The sequence below is a fragment of the Paralichthys olivaceus genome, chromosome 14, assembly GCF_024713975.1.
Source record: "Paralichthys olivaceus isolate ysfri-2021 chromosome 14, ASM2471397v2, whole genome shotgun sequence".
Taxonomy (NCBI): Eukaryota; Metazoa; Chordata; class Actinopteri; order Pleuronectiformes; family Paralichthyidae; genus Paralichthys; species Paralichthys olivaceus.
In genome coordinates this window covers 11,315,665-11,335,137 of record NC_091106.1, presented here as the reverse complement: position 1 = coordinate 11,335,137, position 19,473 = coordinate 11,315,665, and the positions used below count along the sequence as shown (strand labels likewise).

The following is a 19,473-nucleotide window of genomic DNA, read 5'->3' as shown; positions in this document are numbered from 1 at the left end:
ATCTTGACCTTTGACCAAAAGCACTTTATCTTTGAGTGATATCACGTAGTGAATGTTTGTGCTGAATTTGGAGAAATTCACTCAAGAAATATTATTTTCATAAGAATGTGATGGATGGACAACCTGAGAACAGCAAAAAAAATATGTTTGAATACTTTGTATAAATGGTAATAACAGAACATCAGTAACTATTCAAAAACACCATCTGCCAAAGTATTTTACCACTACAAGATTGTAGTTTTTATTTGAGCAGTTTAAAAATAAAACGAGAATTGATTTATGCATTTTCTGATATTTGCCACAATATTTATCATCACAGAAAGAAACCAGTATACAGAATAAATTAAACACTGCATGTGTTGTTTTCTTTATTTCTCACATTGATGAGGGTTTCCCTCATTCCTAAATTATATTCCTGTAAATGCACAGCTGCTCTCTTTCTGTTTTTTCTGTACACTCACTCATCAGCTTGTTTTGTAGGAAATATAATATCATACCACATTTCAAACATATTTTTTTTACAGATTTACAACAAACTGAAGTCAGTGTGACTTGATGGCATTTTCATCCTCTCTCCTTTATTTTAAACTCCAAGGCTGAAACGATGCTCGGACAAGAAAAAAATAAAACTCTTTACTAAAACAAATGAAGGTACCTGCATCTTTGGTACATTAGCACATACAGAGTAAAATATTTTGGGGAAAAAAAGCATTTTACCTGAAAATCCTGCTCCTGATTTGATTTGGGTCATTAATTGAAGTGTGTGAGAAACAGATGTAAATGGGAAAGAGGAGGAGAGAAAAGCAGAGGGAGGAGAGTGGGACGAACAAATTCTGGTCATTTCATTTCATCTCAGTAATGTGAACTCACTACCCTGAATATATCAAAACATCTCCGGTAGAAAAATACAACAGGAAAAAAAAGCTGGATTTTTTTTTCAGCACATAAAAAAAAAACAATGTTCTGTTTTTTTCTTTTGTACTTGTGCCTCCTTCCGATGGAGCTGTGGCTGCCACAGAACACGTTCACAACACTAGAGGTTAATGGATCGAAGGCACCACAACAACCAACAGCCCGAGGGGAAGAAAGTGTGAAAAATGATGTGTGCTCAGGGGGAGATAATCCAACAGTCTTTCTGTCTCTGCCAGAGTGGCTCTTAGTTCCCTGCAGGTCCCTTCACATCCAGAGACTGGTGGGCGGCCCCCGCCTGGAGGTTACAGGACGACGGGTCGCAGTAACCGTTAGGGCCAGCTGCACCAGGAGGCCCGGGCACACCGTGTTGTCCATGAACTCCAGGAGGTCCCCTCTGCCCGTCCCGACCGTCCTGACCGTAGCCTGGTTTGCCTGCTTCACCTGTGATCATGGAATTCATGTTAGGATGTCAGTTGTTACCTATGTGGTAGTTACCTCTGTTTTCATCTGCGTTTGTTTGTTAGTTAGCGCTTGGTGGACGGGTGCAGTATGAGTCAGGGAAGAATCCATTCAATCTTGGTGCAGATTTGGGTCAGAGAGCAGTGAGATTGTTTTTCTTTCTCTGACATTGTGACGTAGGGCATTTATCAAACCTTTCATTTGATTTCTCAGAGAATAATTCATAGATATTGATGAATAAAACCAGGCACATTTATGGGACTGATATTTGTATGTGTGTGTAATTTGGTGCAAATTGGTTGAATTTAAGGGAATTAAAAATAACGCGGAGGCATGCACTCTACCGGGTGCTATTCTGGTTAATGCTGGAATCATTCTTCGTCTGTAGATAACTACAAGGGCACTTGGAGAGTGCATACCTCAGCCAGAGCCAGCACACTATCTCTCCATGTTAAAGAAAGTTAAATCCAGGATTTGCACGTTTTTCTAGATCCACAAAAAAATGTAATGGGTTCATCCTTGGGTCAAACTCCAACTCTGCAGAACATGTCATGAAGTTGTTTGGGTCATTTTTGCTTAGTTCTGCTAAAACACAAACACACGCCAAAGAAGATATAAACTCTTAACAGATAAAAACTTGTTTCGATACAGAAAATAAAAATAAAACTAGCCATTAGGATAGAGTAGCAGATTTAAAAGGCAACATTTACTCACCAGGAAGTCCAGGAGGTCCTGGCTGACCTTTAGGTCCTCTTGCTGTCGGCCCTCTGGAGCCTCTGTCTCCCATTTCACCTGTGACATGCATTAATAATGTAATGTAAAGTAATGAGGAAAACAGTGTACATCAAACAATGACCAATATGTTTAATTAACATCCGATGTCTGCCCTATGCATCAACACCATTCAATAAATGCATCACCTTTAGGTCCTTTATTTCCCAGGGCTCCTGGGGGCCCCTTGAGTCCGGGAAGGCCTCTTGTTCCAGCCTGCCCAGGGAAGCCATTGTCTCCCGGAGGCCCGGGAGACCCTGGAGGTCCAGGTTTTCCAGGTAAGCCAGCTACGCCAGACTCTGGCCTCCTTAAGCTAGCTGCTAACTGGGCCAGCTGTTCTGTTGGGGTACAGCAAAAAAGAGGATGAAAAACCATCAGATGGCCAAAACACATTAAACGTTCATAAACAAAATTGTTGTGACTGACTGTTATCAAGGGAATTTTTAAGATGTAACTGCAATAAATCACATTGTAGTGAGACGGTGCAGCAGCTCTCGTGCTCGAGTTCAGAGGGAGGTGAATCTTTGGTCACGTCATCCCTCGAGCTCCCCTTGTTTTTCAACCTTTTTCCTTTTTACCTCAGTAAATTGTGCAGAAACGAGATAATACTATTTATTTCCAGCAATCAGCAACAGGAAATGTATGTTCATGGTGCAGAGAATCTAATATTAATCTCCCGTGGCTCCTTGCTGCATGCTACTTTGCTTTTAAGATTTCAGTTTTCTGGCTGCTGATGAAAATTCATGCGCCGGCTGCTCTTTTTTTTTTTTTTCAAGATTTCCTTTCCAGGCAGACTCGTTGCTTGGAGCAGAGGAGTACAGGTCTGCTGGAGGTGAAATTAATTTTTCAGCACGTCAGGCATAAAAAAGTCATGAGCGTAGGAGATGAGTTGTGAAGACGAATGAAGAGAACAGAGGTTGTGACTTCAGTGAAACATTTCTAAAGCTCGGAGAAGGAATTTTTTCATCCATCACATAAACAAAGACCGAAGCTTATTTCATGTTTCAGTTATTAGACCTTTCCTTTTCTGAACTTCAGAGTATTCAGCGACGGCCGGGATCAATGAGATGCTAGAGCTCCATGAGTGGCTGTGTAATGAGGCATTCTGGGAAAGATTAAAGTCGAGGAATAAGGTGCAAACATATGATAAATGGGGTCAGATGCCCATCTGTCTTACCTTGCATGACTCGCATGCAAACTTGTTTGATGTGCTGATCACTTGGCTCTTTACCCTGGAAAGAAAAAAGACGACTTGAGTATATTTCTTTGCAGTGTATAAAACATTTCAAAGAGATTCAGCAGCACTGTTATCAAGTGAAAACAGCACTCCGCCATTTTTTACTGACTCCTCTCTGGGTGTAGAAACTTCTGCCAGTCCTACAACCTGAGGTGAAGCTTTCAAAAAATGACATGTTGGACATATGTACAAGAGTTTTCCATTACAACGCCACAGGTATTACATCTGAGTTTGGATTTTATCGATCTCCATGAGAAAACACTCTTTTTGATAACCTCCTCTGCGGGGATGTTAGAGTGCTGCTGAGCCTGGAGCTGGTGGGGATTCAATTCCAGCACAGAAGATTCAGCAAGCAACTTTGACAGCATCTCCTTTTTGTGTTTTGAATTATTCACTTCTGCTGCAAAATACTTGGGTTTTAAAGCTTTTGCACAAGTTAAAAAAATAGGACAATTGTAGGAAGAGAATTACTCAACCCATGGAGATGTATTAATGGACTTTTAATTTACATACTGTATGTTCTGTAGACTTTAAAGGGACTTTGAAAAATCAGTGCCCACATGTTCCTGGGAATTGACCATAATGATTAAGAAGACTAGGGAAGATACTTAATTGGATGACAATGTGGATCCATGAATTTGTTTAAACATGAAGTGATTCCTCTACAGGACACGAGGAGGTTTTAGTCAAAATTGCAATCAAAAGAAATATCAGTTAGGAAAATAAGGGATCTAGGGTGGAAGGATTGAAGCACAGTTAGCTATTATCATTATTATTATTGGATTTTGATGTAACAATACAAGAAAATGAAGAATATTAAATTGTTAAAGTGTTGTTTGTTGTTAAACTGTGTTCCACACAAGAAAGTGGTAGTTTTTCATTTTTATGACTTAAAACATCAAATCACCTCAGATTTAAGCATCATTTCAATTAAGTCTAGTGCTCTTCATCACCTTCATGTCTATCAATACATGTTAGTGACTTGACATCTTCCCTGGAGTCACTGTGTGTTATCGTCACAGATCCAGGGTCGCGGCTGCGGCCACATCGTGGATCGACGATTTAGAGTACAACTAGATATGTGCCTGCCCACATCTACAGTACTATTACTGACCATACCTCTGCCTTCCACGTTTATACATTTATACACCTCTACAGTTATGTTAGTCACAGCTGATTTGATTTGATTGGCTCAATCACAACATTTTCTTCTGAGAGTTTCAGTAAAGACGCTTTGTTTCTTTTCCTACCGCAGGCCCCTGAGATCCTCTGACTCCAGTTTGGCCCCTGTTTCCCTGCATGCCCCGGGGTCCCGGTGTGCCAGGCGGCCCCTCAATGCCAGGCTGACCTCGACTTCCCTCGGGACCTCTCCTGCCAGGCTCGCCAGGGTTTCCAACCTTGACAGAAAAAGAAAATGAGGCCCCAGATGACGTCAAATGTTAGAAAACTGCAACACTTTCTCTAAACGGTCTGACACCACAGGACAATACTGAGCTACTCTGTGTGAACTCACCTCTCCTTTAGCTCCAGATTCTCCTGATTCACCCTGATGGATCGAGAGACAGAAACAAAGACGGTTAAACTCTGGTGAGATCGTTGAGTAGTTCAAATAAGAATAAACAGTGTTAGTGTTGGTTCAACAACTTACAAAATCTCCTTTGTCGCCAGCGTTTCCCTCATCACCTTGTGTTCCCTATGAAAACATACTCTTTGATTGATGTGCACAAAGTAACCCGCCTGTTATTTGAGATGCTGAATGACAATTGAGACAGAATACGTTAGTATCATACCTGCTCTCCTTTGGGTCCTGCTTCTCCACGTTCCCCCTGTAATAAAAAACAGCAAGTGTGTTAATCAACTAAATGATCTTTAGATTTCAGTGAATGTTCCATTTCTCCACACTAGAGGGAGCTAATCGGCTGTTTGCTGTTGGGACATAACTTTCACTGGTCAAGACAATAGTCCTGAATTTGAGTAGGTCCCTGAATGTGACTGTGGCATTTTCTTACCCGCTCTCCTTTCACACCAGGAAGACCAGAAGGACCAGGGAGACCGGGGAGGCCAGGGTCACCTTTGGGTCCCTATAACATACAAAACATACATATACTGTATTTTTGTATTTCTGTGTAATGCCAATGCATCTGAGGTTAGAGGACACTCCTGATTTTCAAGCACAAACATCTACTTCCGCTGTTAGACATAGAAAACATGGGGAGCAGTGGAGAACACAATATAATATCGAAAATAAAATTAGCACATAAACAGCTTTGTTCCTCTTCTCCCAGGCTTTCTCCCGATAACTGGCTATTATATATCTTTAATGCATAAACAGTCAACTCATTCTTTGCACATCATCCATATTTACTAAATCAATATCCTTTTTATCTTAAGAAATACATCATTTATGCAGAAGATTGGATAATTTAATGTAACAAATAATATAATATAACAAATAACATGCACTTCTGAGGGGCAGGAGAAGCATCTGAGCAGGGTTATAAACAACAGGGAATAAGAGTGAATAACTAAAAAGCTTATTCTCTCGGGCATGTTTGTGTGAGCCGGCCCATCTTTGATCGCCGGCCGACTGTCTGAGGAATGCCAGGAGAACAGAGAGCTCATTCAGCCTGTTGCTCACCGCTCTCCCCTTGCTGTGAAAATAGACCTCATGTGAGATCCAGGCTCAGCCTATTCTCTGAGACATTCCTGTGAAAACCACAGGCAGGGCTACACACTCTGTGGCTTCCACCTTCTCCTCAGCTTGTTGTTTCACAGTATGAAAAACACACAAGAGGAAATTATCATTTAGTGCTGCTCTCAGTGTTTGTATCCTACAGGGGTTTTTACTTTTTTAAAGCCATTCATTATTTTTTAAATCGATTGGACAAAATGTGAATTCAGTTCAATTGTGAACGTGTTTATTTCTTACCCTGGCACCCGGCTTTCCAGCTGGACCTTCGGGGCCTTTCTCTCCTACATCTCCCTTTGGGAAAAAAGAGAGAATGATAAGAAAGAGTTGAGTAAAATGAAAGACAAAGTAAAGACAATGGAAACTCATCTGATAGATAATACTCACAGGATCACCAATGGGTCCAACAGGTCCCACCTCGCCCTGTTCTCCACGCTCACCCTGTGGAGAGACAGTAAAAATCACTCAGAGGCACAACAGAGGTGACAAAAGACCAGGACGACATGTGCTGCTTGAATAACTTACTGTTTTGCCAGCAGGTCCCAATGTTCCAGGGAAGCCTGTCTGACCGGAGTCTCCCTACACAGAAACAACCGAAACTGCCTTTTAGATTTTTGACAATTTAAGAAAAGACAAATCAATGAATAAATGCAAGAAACAACTGAAAATGTTTTTTAATAGATGGAGAAAACAACCTTAGGGCCACCTAAGCCTTTTGGTCCAGGTGCACCAGGCAAACCCTAAAAACACAGAACATTTTTTAGGAGAAACAAAAGCAACAGAAATACAAAAAAATCTGACAAGACAGAGGAAATATTCAAAGAAAAAAAGGTTTCACGTGACTGTAAACCTCACGGGAGCGTGAAGAAGAGTCAGGCTCAGTGGGAAAACATATTTGTTTAAATCAGGTGACTTTTACACACAGGTGGCAAAGGTACTCACAGAAGTATAGATTCTTGTTTTAAAAATTACTTAAGTAAAAGTATATGTATTGATTCAACCTCTTTACTGAAAGTATAGAAAAACAGGCTCTAAAATGTACTAAAAGTATGAAAGTAGAAAGTACCCCTCTGAAGTCCATTTCTACCGAATGTATCTGTGCAAAGCAAACTCATGGATCAATGACTATTTCAATTAAGCCACTGTGACTTCAAATTTAAAAAAAACAATATACTACAAACAGGTTAAAGCAACAAAAGATTTTTGAGATGATAAACTGTCTGGGAGGAAATGTGATTGAGTAGATATTTGTGTTAGAATGCAGTGAGTTAAAGTACAAAGTCCTCGGAAAACTAGTAACAAAATACAGATACCTGAAAAATCTACCGAAGTACAGTAACCAAGCATTTGTATTTGCTTTGACACCTGCATAATCTTTCAACTGATTCTCATCTGTGTTTTCATTAGGGATGGAGGAACTTTGCATCTGTCCCTGAGGAGGACAGTAATTGCTGTCGCACAGCGCACCCTACTGTATGTGTTTAATGTCACAGTTTGGTGGGATTCAGGTCAACTCTATCATATATTATAAAATATGAAATCTCAAACACATCTTATTGTTCGAGTATTGTACTGCAGCACATCTGAGCTGTGGCGACTCTTAAGCTGCTCCTGGTGAGTTTTCTCAGGTGCATCCAATGAGTCTTGACAGTTTGGGGTTAAAGGTCATACTCACAGGAAACCCCTGAAGTCCAACCTCTCCAGGAACACCAGCCTTTCCGACGCCTCCCTGCAGACACGGAGCAGACCGTGAAGAAAACGCTGCTCATATAGCAACGAAATAAACAGGTAAAGTAAATCTTTATGTCTGAAACAGTAGGATTAATGCTCTACCTTCGCTCCCGGCATCCCAGGAATACCCTCGCGACCATCCACACCTGGTAAACCCTGACAGGGGAAAAAAGGACAAAACAAAATGAGTCGTTTGTACAAAATGCATCTAAGAAATAGTTTTATTTATCATCGATGATCAGACACTCACAGACTCTCCCTTGGGACCCGGCACGCCTGTGATTCCTCTTGGCCCTAGAACACCCTGAACAACATAGCAGCAGTACAATTATTCATTTTACTATAGCTCCACTATACATTCAAAAGTGTTGACATGCATGATGATGCTGTGTCCACTCACCGTTTCACCTTTAGGCCCGAGCTCGCCCATCACACCTCTCTGTCCAAAATCCCCCTGAGATGATGATTTAAATAACACATGTGAATCATACAAACAGCATTTACTTAAGAAATAAAAGCATTTATATCGTGGGACACACTTACAGTTGCCCCCATGACACCCTGAGGACCTGGGTCTCCATCATGACCTCGCGCTCCCTGCCAGAGAACATTGAGCCATTAAGGATTTAAAGTAAATCAGAAGGAGTCTGATGTATATGACTGGTACCATGGGCTGGCAAATTAGAGACACACTTACCCTGTCTCCCTTGGGGCCCATCATTCCCATGGCGCCACGATTCCCCTGTGGGCCCTAAAATAAAAAGAGGTCCAACAGGTGCTCAGTGAGCAGAACGAACAAACCAGAGACAGTGAAGAACTCAAAAGGATTTAATTTATCATCCAACAAATTATCTATCTCACCGTTGGTCCTTGGGATCCGACCTCTCCAGGACCTCCCTGGTCTCCCTCCTCACCCTGAGTGAAAAACAGAGTAAAGTCAATCACATGAAACAGTGAAACCACATCCAAATACATGATGCAACTGGCATCCCATCGTTTCCTCTCTTCTTCAGAAAAATGAACACGCAGGCTGCCCCTGTCAACTGTTAATTAGAAAATGAGGGAGCCACTCTGAGATGTGTTTAATACCCACGTCTTAATGGATCGCAGGGAGGGGGGGTGAATCAGACGATTTAACTCCAAATTACCCCTCTCCTGCTTTGCAAATGACAAATAATTTATGTGCTGACTTTGACACAGACCTGAGGAGGCTTAATCACGAAGATAGAAAATGGTTTGGTTCTGCAACTGTGCACATTATCTATTTTTAAGAAGGAAATTTCCGTCTTAAATCATTTGATGATTAAAAGAAATGTGTTTAATCTCTGGTGGTTTGATCAAAATAGTAACAATAACAACAATAATCTGTGTTTGTTTTGTTCAAATAAAGATCAGGGATCATATTAAATGTTATATGTATTAACTGAAATATATTTAATCCTTTTCACTTCAAATATAAAGTGAATTCTTTTACCTGTATGTTTTTAACACACACTTATTTTATAAGTCAATATTCTTTTTCAATATCCGGCACAACATCTGCTTATCGTATTAACATCTTTGTACTTGTGTATTTGTGAATGGGGGGAAAACAGGGAAAAAGGCCCCTGAAATGAAACTTTCAGTGAAGGAGAAAATCATTGTGCGGGGACGCAGCACAGACTGATAGTAAATCATATCCTGGCACAGGGTGATAAAGGGAGATAGGCCCGGACTCATTTCCATTTATATAGTGCACGGCTGCATTACAGGGAGAAGGGTAGTTGTGCTTGAACATCATTTCCAATAAATCATCCTCCGCACATTAAGTCAGAGGCATTACACACAGGCATGTATCACTCCCTCTTGAAATAGAGCAGCACAAATAATACTTGTCTCAAATGTGCTGGGAATCCCTTCTTCACATTTAAGCCATGGGTAATTTTTTTCCTGATGTTGTGACGTGCGTGACACTCCTGGAGGCAAATTCATGTTTTGAAGTAATTATTCCTAAAGACAGGAATCTTCCTCCAAACAGAGCATATTTTACCTTGTGCCCTTGTTTTCCAGGTTCTCCTGCTTCACCTTTTACGCCCTTGTGACCCTGGGAACATGCAGAGAATAGACGTTAAACACACTGTACGTAGGGACTTGACTATGATTTCAGAACAGAGACAAAAAAACTCTACTACTCACCTTCATGCCAGGAAGGCCGGGATGTCCAGAGGTCCCAGGTGGACACGAGTTCGGACACTAAAGAGCACCACAATAAAATTTGAAAATATTCCTGACATTTTATGAAAGAAAATCTAATTTTAAATCTTCAGAAAACAAAGCTTTACCAGGTCGGCACTGCCAAGCATTCCAGCTGCACCCTGAAATTGAGGGGAAATACAAGTTAACACTTTTATATCACAATATATCAGTATGATGGCTCTAAGGAGCTTGTGAATCACTAGAGGAAGAGTAGCAGTGCGCAGCGGTGGCATCGCTTACAAGGCCAGAATAATTTCATGCTTGCATCATGCTCCCTCCTGTGTGAAAAATGTGTGACATGTAATCTTTGGTGATGATGCTGTGTCACTTACTCGGGGCCCTGTTGGTCCACGAGGTCCCTGTGGTCCCCTCACACCGATGGCCCCCTGTGGAAAGAGACGTGTTAAAAAGACACAAAGACTCTGAATGTGGCCAATAACAACAATTCAGTTCAGCAGACATCCTGCTAAAAGGTTTATGTCCATTCACTGGTAAGAAACCCAATGTAAAATGATAAAAACTAAGGCCCGAAGGTAAATTATAGAAAAAACAAGATAAATATGAGTCCTAACAACAAAATATTGATACATTCCAGGATATGAAATGACAATTTGGTAATTTTTTCAGATGAAACGTTAAATATTTTATTGTGGCTGCTTGGTGTCTCTTCATTTAGATAAGAACATCTTTAAACATGTTGGTAAAATACAGTAGGTCAAATCAATATTAACTGATTACATGACACCAATTTATCAATCACAGAATGTGTGTGCATGTGTAAATTGTGTTTTTGCACAAATGTTTGTAGATTTGTTTGATAAATATGTTAAAGTTCGGGACGGTAATGCTGAGTCATACTACAGTATGTACAGATACAGATGCACTCTGTTTATTTGATTCAAATTATGATGATGTGAAATATTTCAAATCATCTGTAGACAGGTTTTCAGTGATTTATACAGCGAAAATGTCTTCACCTACATATCTACACTGCTCATTTCCATACTGTCACCTCAGTGTTCATATGTGTAATATTTGATGCTGTGGTGTATTCTAGTAGGTAATCCTAATCTAAAAACACACTGACAGTCTATCTTTCTAATTCTACTCACAGGTGGTCCCACTTTTCCCAATTCACCCAGAAGTCCTCCAGGTCCAGGTGGTCCCTGCACAAAGACACATTTCAGGTATTTAATACACGACACAACATTGATAATCAATACTATTGATTGTGATGCATAAATAAATGACTCACGGGGGGTCCGTCTGGCCCAACACCCTAAGGAGAGACATATACAGTATGACTCAGATTGGCACAATTTGGTGTACAGGAGAAGACTTGTTCAAATATAGACAGCCTCAACATTATATATGGTCGATCTGATCCTTGCACTGACAGGTTTGGAGGGGAAATGCTACTCACAGTTGCCCCTCGAGGTCCAGGTTTTCCAGGTTCACCCTAAAAGATAAAGATAAATACATTAGAGTCATGGGCAGACATTGAGACAAACAGTGAAATAAAAAATGTGTTGAGGTAAAATTGAGCTGTGCGAGTCTGCAGACGGCCCCAGTTAACATTCCTCCAGCTCATCACATGACTGAGCCGGACACTCTTGACCCGGCCATGTTTAGCCTAATGAAGACTGATGTTGGGGCTTCATTCCCCACGGAGATTACACAGAGGACTTGCAGGATTAAGTCTCATTTGTCAAGAGGAATTGGTTTATGCACTGCGGCCCTCACTGCCATGCCAAAAGACTGGACAGCAGCTTGGCACTGTTTCACTGACAGTCTCTAAAGCAGGAAAGAAAAGGCTCATTAGTCACTCACTTTCTGTCCGGAGGGACCGTCGGGCCCTGGTTCTCCAAAAGGGCCGGTCAGACCCTGCAGAGATGAGACATCAGGTTTAACTAAAACATCATAACAAATCTCAGGGCACTTCAGTGTTTGTATTTTTTCACTCTATACTTGAAAAACCATGAGCATTTTAATCTATCTATTACCTCAGCTAATACTTTTATTCCCTATGTCAATATTCCTTCATTTATTACATCCAAACACAATCATACTCCAGTGGGAGGGGTCCTATGAATTTATAAATTGGATTAACTATAACCACTCCCTCTAAAGTGTTAGATATATCCTTGACTGCTTCTTCATGTTGGTCAGTCACATTCAAATTAAAGCTCTGTTGGAGGCCCTGTACTGTGTTCAACTTAGCATGCATGCAGAAAAAGTCAGCACCAGGGCAGAGAGCAGCATTCCTCTGGCTCTTTTCAAACAAGCCCATTGAAGGAAATCATTCCACACCGTTCTGAGGATTCTCCACAGGAGATACTAACAGCAGCCAGCCTACAAAGCTGCCATTGTTGAGTCCCGGCAGATGTGTCGGGGTATAACACAGCCAATGATTCATAATGTATAGAACTGGTTTATAACACAGCATTCTGAATAATATGTGTGAGATGAACCTCCTTTATCTACCTAAATCTTTAAAATGAAATACTTCACGTACACCTCCTCTTTGTCGTCAGCACCAGTATTATGTTACAATGTTTTTCTGCCCCTCCTTTAAACCCAGAGTTAATTACACTCTGGTCCTGGTTTACTTTGTCACAAAGGAAATTTGTTCAATAAATTCCTCACATTTTTCCTCTCTCTCTAAATCTGAAATTTCATTGGTCACTCATGACTAATGAGCTCCAACATAACCTATGTGGTGGGAGGTTCACACTTTGTAGTTCCACCCCCCGTTGCAGGCTTGAGGTTTATTGTGCCCAGCAATATGAAGCAAAATACATGAAATGTAAAGCACAGAGCACTCACATCATTGCCAGGAATTCCAGGTAATCCCGAGGAGCCAGGTTTACCTGCATCACCATCAGGGCCCTAAAAAAACAAACATTCCACATGCACACATCTCTCAGGGCAAAGATCTACAGTAAAAAACAATGCAATACATCATTTGTATTGTTTTATGTGTTATAATTACAGGGAGGCCATCCTCGCCATCTGGTCCTCTCTCCCCCTACAACAAAAGAGATTCAAGGCTTACAGAGGAGCCAGAGTGGCAAAGTATTTGGTGCATCATAGAACAATGAACTGAGAGCACTTACATCGATGCCATCAATTCCTGGGACACCTGCAGGTCCAGGAGGGCCAGCAGGTCCGTCGTTCCTCTGAGTAAAATAATCATAATATAAGAATAAAAATACAGGCATCGATTTCTTAGCTAATGTTTTTTGTCATTTCTTACTTTGACAAACTGCTGCACAGACATTATAAAAGAAGAGAGCAGGTGCTACACTAGAAAAGAAGACTGTCTCTTGGATACACTGAAATAACTTTAAGCCAATCGAAATGATTTCTTCCTGCAGAAATGTGTCAGCTCAGACAGCACTTTGCAAAAGTAAAGGTGCAAAAAGGAAACTGCAGACAAAAGGTGTCTCATCATACTTTTCTTTGTTGGACAAATGCACAGTAACATGGTCAGGCTGGATAGAACAACTCCAGCAGCACTCCAGTTGGAGAACACTCACCTGCACCTCTGTCACATCAGTCTACAAAGAGAAACACACAGAACACACAATAGAAAGAGAGAGACATCAGTCTTACTTGAGCGGAGCAAATAAGGACAAGCTGCAGGAGCAGCACCAGCAGTGGCCCTCTGACGCTGGGGGCCCGAGCCATGATCTCCCCGTTGCAGGGCAGGAAAGGAAGAAAAGCAGTAGTCCTTTCACTGGGAATTGTTGGGCTGAAGGAGCCCCCGACAAAACAACCCAACTGAGTCCCCCCTCTGCTATCTAGACCGTCCACGGCCCCACAGCCATCAGCAGCTCATGTTTATTCATGCGATGACTGGTTACAGGAAGCGATTGGAGGGTTTGGAGAGGGGGCAAGGAGGGGAGGGGCCACACCGCAGACACCACCAATGGGCAGGGTCAGCGGGTTATTTAATTTCAGATTCAGACAAAATAAATGCTTTTAAAATTTAAAGTCTTATCATAAAGAAAGTCACTGGTGAGGTAGATTTTAAGGAGACAAGGGGAGCAGGAGGATGGGTTTTTGCGCATTGCTGTTACGCACAGTTACGCACAGTTTTATTTCCCTCACCAATAACTACGATAACTGGCTCCTCGACTAAACAAACACTAGTTTGGGTTTAGTTACCGATATTTAACTTCCAACTAGTCAGATCATAGCTCGTTATGTTTTCATTCTTACCCATGTCCTGGCTGGGAGGTCGTAACAAGCTTCTGTCCTGGCTCGCGTCACATCGCAGTGAATCAGCATTGACTGAAGTTCAAACTTGATAAATACACAATGGAGCATAAAGCATCAGCAAAGCATCACCACAACAGATGTAAAGTATATAACAATGTCGCGCCACAATTTTTTGCATCAGTTCGCGTTTTTGCAGCACATGAGAAAAGCAGGAAGCAGAGAGTATCTGTAAATTAGTTACAATGTGGAACTCATGATCCAAATATTAAAATGCGCCAAAAAGGTTAGGCTTTGTTGTCAGAGGAGTTGTAACCAAATATGTGTTGCACAACTAAGGGGCATGTGCCAAAACATGAGCTGCGTGTTGTGGCAGATGCTGCAGAAGCTTGAATGGAGAGACAGACGATTTTCTGGAGGTTGTTGTCACACACAGGCCAAACAGGATGGTGAGAAATTCCCAAGTTTCTGCATGTCTAGGATTCTCCAAAGGAAACGTAGAGTTCCCCACTCTTGACTTTTGGGATATTTCCTGATGTGTCTCATTATTTTAATTATGTTTACAGTGGAGGGTTAAGACTGAAACTGTTAAAACTACAAATGTAAAATATGATTTAGAGTCTAGAGTTCTTGTCTGTGGTGTTCGCACAGAGCCGTAACAATAAGTCTCCAAACAACTCACTGCACTGTGCACAGCTTGTGTGACAGAAGGTCTGTAGGGCTGTTGGTATAGTGCCTCGAAACAAAGAACAGCTGTGCTCTGACTGTCTTAAATAAATTAGTGAGGTAGAAGATAAATGATATGTTTGCTTGTGTCTTAGTTTTTATGAACAAGATTAAAAAAGAGTTTACCTTCTGGGGATAGAAAGCAACCAGTTTGTCACCATGACTATGCAGCTCTTTAAATAAACTTACATATTACAGATTACATCAAAATTGGCTTATTTCTGAAGGTTCAATAACTCAAAGTTTTCTGATGAAACACCACTTCAAAAGCTTGTACCTTCATTGTGCGAAGACGTAAAGCTACTGTGGTAAGGGAATAAAAGATGCATTATACAGATTTGTTTCCCTCTCTTGAAAGTGTAGTTTGAAATCACATTGTGTCCAGTGCCAAATTTCATATCCACCTACAGTTCATGGTTAATCAGACGATTGCTTTAGTTTCAACATCAGCACTCAGTTCTGTTATGAACGTACCGGAATTGCCATCACAGGGTTGTCCTTGAGTTTTCCTATCAACGTGAACCCATCCAGACTGACTTTTTGTAGGGTTGGGATGCTCTGAGACCCGATCATGACACAGTCCACGTAGAGGGTGATAGAGCCTCTGCTGACATCCAGCAGCACTCTGTGCCACTGCTCATTGAAGAGAGAAGCCAGGGGCCCAAAGACAATAGTCTGCCTCCCTGTGTCCAGCGCTGTGAAGGTAAACTCCACAGTCTTAGACTCCCCATTGAGTCTAACAGACAGCTGCTCGCTACCATTCGCATCCTGCATCTGCCAGATATTCCAGTTTTTACTTATGGTGCTGGCACTCATTCGCAGCACAGCCACGAACGCAAACTCCTCCGGCAGTCCGAGAGGATAAGCTGATCTGCAACACATCAAACATCCAATTAACATCCCCAATGCAGAAAAAAAGGATTTATAAAGAGTATTCAAGATTAATTGTAGCCCATCATGTAGACCTATAATAGCACATGGTGATATAGATATTCTTATTCTGTTTATGATAGTGAAATCATACATATCAACATATAACATGCCATATTTGTGTTATTTAGTTCATAAATTGATTTACAGAAAATAATATGTTGCCACTTGTAAAAATCAGTCTCTGATCTTCAGGACCATGGACAGGGTAAATGGGGTTATACTAGGACAACCACTAGGGGTCAGGCTACACACATAATACTAAATGCTGCTTACCTCGTGTTGATTCTGAAGTTGAATGCTGGGCCTATTTGATAAGCAACATGCTGAGGAGATGATCCAGGAACCTTTTTAACAGTGCCTCTTCTCGCCAGCTCAGCAATGTGGAACTGAGACATAATGTAAAATCCTTAGGTTACAGGGAACAGAAGAGAGGTTAAATAAACAGTCAGATCAGAGGTGTTGCAACATTACCTCAGGAACTTGAGTTGATCATTCTCCATGAGTTAAAGGTAATTTCATGAAATGATGGCTAAATCAGCTCTCTATCGCACCATACAATATATAGTACAGTTCACCTGGCAATGAGATTACTTTAGAGCAATTACATTCACTATTAGCCTCTTGTGAATGTTTGTCTTTTGACATGTCTCATTAGCCTTTTAGTGAATGTTCATTTACCAGCACTTAATGAGACCATAGCACTAGCTAAGTTGTTTCTATACGGCTCTGGAAAAAATGAGAAACCACTGCAATATTATCAGTTTCACACTTTTTACTATGTATTGGTGTCAAAATTAATATTATTTTCTATTCTTCAAACTACTGTCAACATCTCTCCCAAATTCCACAATTAATGGAATAAAATTAGTCATGTATGTAGACATGCTAAGACTATACAGATTTAATGGTTTATAACATATAATAATTATGTCTTTTGCTAAAGTTTCACTCTGTTTTGATGATGGCAACACAAGTCATGTCAATCTTCCTTAAATTCTCACACATATAGGGAAGACAATAACTTTCTTCAAACATACAGCAACTGTATTATACATTTTAAAAAGGCTATAGCAATATGCAGTTTCATGCAGGGTAAATATTTAGATACTAAAAAGACAAACTAGGCTCAGTTTTTTTTAATCCACCTGGGAAATGATCCTCCCCGACGCTTATCTGAGGGCACATGGCCTGCTGCTCCAAATGTCTACTGACTTGAGATGAAAACCGCACAGCTGCAAGATGGGAACACAGAACAGCTCGTTAGTAGTCCAAGTGTGTGTGTGTGTGTGTGTGTGTGTGTGTGTGTTGTGGGGAGGGAATAAAAGCTCAGTGTTTGGAGAGCTGCACCACTGCCTTGAATAAATATTAGGCCATCCCTCACTGTTTGTGGTTGTCTCTTTAACACTTGAGCTCTAGATTGGCCCGTTCTTGCACATCTGGACAGGACGTTAGAGGTCTTTATCAAGTTTGAATGAAAGGTTCCTGGACAAGAGACTCTTTAACATCTCCAATTTACATGCACACCTGAGTTATACATATTAATACTGTTGAAATGTAGGGAGCAAGGGCTCAAACTGTCAGATCATATTGTGAAGTTTTGCCTGCATTGTATTTTTTCCATGCATTTTACCTTTCAGCTCAAAATTGAATCAATGTGCTGCTACACTAGCTCACACAGGAATGTCATAATATATCTAATGGTAGCAGTGTGTACAGGCTGAAAACAAAAATCTCTTAAAGCCAATGTATGAAAACCAATTAGCAGATTTTGTCAGATATCGAAAAGGTTCAGCTAATGAAGCTACACAGAGCTCATCATATATGTATGAGGGGAAAAAAGGCCCCATTATTCAATATTTCAGGGAGAACATAAGCCACAGCACAGCAAAGAGGAGCAGTGGTAACAATGAATCATCAGGGCTATAATTAACATATAGCCTCTAGTGTTGACACTGATCATTTGCATGCAAGTTCTCACCTTTGCAGCAATGCGCTGCACTGATAATATTTTACATCAACATTGAGGTGGGTTTTTTTTTAATTAGATGTTCACATTATTTTGTTATCCTTATCTCACTGCAGCACACAACTTACTCTGAGAATGAAGTCCTGTGCAGAGACACTGTGGGATCACATAGCAGCAGCACAATGAGTACAGGAGGAAGTTTCTGCAATGCAATCGGAAATTGTTAATATCGATTTGCAACTGAGTGAGTGTAATTATTTGCATGGTACTTGTAAATTAAGCCAGTTTACCTTTTGACTCCACCCATTTCATAGCTTGATCTGGAAATGATAAAAAAAAACACCTGCAGCTGGATGTTTCTTCAGATTGTCTTCCAGGAGAGATGGTGTACAGCTGCTCAAGTAGCAGGAGTGAAACGCTCCAGGTCGCACTGTGGGGGTCTCTTATAGGCCTCACTGTTGTCATTTATTGGGGGAGTGACTCAACAGAATCCACAGTGTCAACTCAGCATTCCACTGGAGCTCTCCTGGACCCACCTTGGATTTAATGTTCAAGCACACAATAAGAGCCATATCTCATTTGCAACTCTCTTTGAGAGTGACAATGTTACCCTGTGGTGGCTTTATTTGCCCCCTGACCCTGGGATGTACATTTTCTGAGATCTCTATGGTTGCATGGTATTTAGACAGCATTGTTTCCAGAGCAGTCAAACTGAAATTCAAGAGAAGCTGAGTGTGGTGCAGTTGTGGTTGCACTCGATGTGTTTGGCTGGAGGCTGAAAAAAACATCTCATTCTTTATTTAAGAGGCAATTGCTGAAATCTGGGTATTTTTTAGTGTTTCCGATGACATACAGAATTCATAGAAATGCAGTGTGGTAAGAAAACACAGCTGTCATGATGTCGTCACAGTGGATATGTTTGCTCAGCACGTTGAATTTAAGACCTATTGCCCTTTCCTTCCCATCCCTGCTATTGATCTCTTGTTACAAATTATAAATTGATTGCACCAATATGTTAGTGTGGACTAATTACATCCTAAACTCACTTCTCGGGCTGCAGAGAAAAGCACTACAGCCCTCAAGGTTGGCAGGTGGTGTTAAGCCTGTTCACAACAGGCCTGGGAACTCAGGCATAGGCACAGAGAAGAACTGATTGTACAGAGAAGCATATCAGAGACACAAATCTACAAGGACTTACCCGGTTATACTTAGAGAGTAGTGATCATCCCTCATCGCTGCTCGATTTAACCTGCTCAAAACAGGCGACATGCAATGTGCCACAAGTTTTGAATACATAAAGAATTATAATGTATGATATAATAAAGAAGTCAGACTTACTGTATAATCCAAGTCCAGAAATGTTAAATAATGATGGTGATGATGAAGAATTATAATCATTATTGACATTGTTCCTATCATAATAAAAGAGTAATAATAATGAAATAACCATAATGATAATAACATTATCTTTATTATTTTCACTATTATTATAATGATCATCATTGTTGTGTATCCTATTCTTCAGTGTCTCGTTTGCAGGCAGTTATTCTTGCTTGAGGCGTCAGCTGCGTCTCTGGTATGTGCAGTAACGCG

The 19,473-nt window shown here is 40.9% G+C and overlaps 1 protein-coding gene across 1 annotated transcript; it reads right to left on the bottom strand.

The window, feature by feature from the left end:
• Positions 1-216: 216 nt before the first annotated feature.
• col9a1b (collagen, type IX, alpha 1b) lies at positions 217-13,861 on the bottom strand. Its single transcript, XM_020093367.2, has 32 exons — positions 13,650-13,861; positions 13,151-13,213; positions 13,027-13,062; positions 12,861-12,923; positions 11,865-11,918; positions 11,458-11,493; positions 11,290-11,313; positions 11,147-11,200; positions 10,367-10,420; positions 10,121-10,153; positions 9,975-10,031; positions 9,829-9,882; positions 8,661-8,714; positions 8,497-8,550; positions 8,343-8,396; positions 8,200-8,253; positions 8,050-8,103; positions 7,902-7,955; positions 7,744-7,797; positions 6,764-6,808; positions 6,594-6,647; positions 6,456-6,509; positions 6,309-6,362; positions 5,389-5,460; positions 5,170-5,205; positions 5,028-5,072; positions 4,893-4,925; positions 4,630-4,776; positions 3,320-3,374; positions 2,292-2,480; positions 2,086-2,163; positions 217-1,353 (listed from the first exon to the last, which is right to left on the bottom strand). The coding sequence occupies exons 1-32, from the start codon at positions 13,722-13,724 to the stop codon at positions 1,157-1,159; spliced, it is 2,040 nt and encodes a 679-aa protein (XP_019948926.1). The 5' UTR covers positions 13,725-13,861; the 3' UTR covers positions 217-1,156.
• Positions 13,862-19,473: the final 5,612 nt, after the last annotated feature.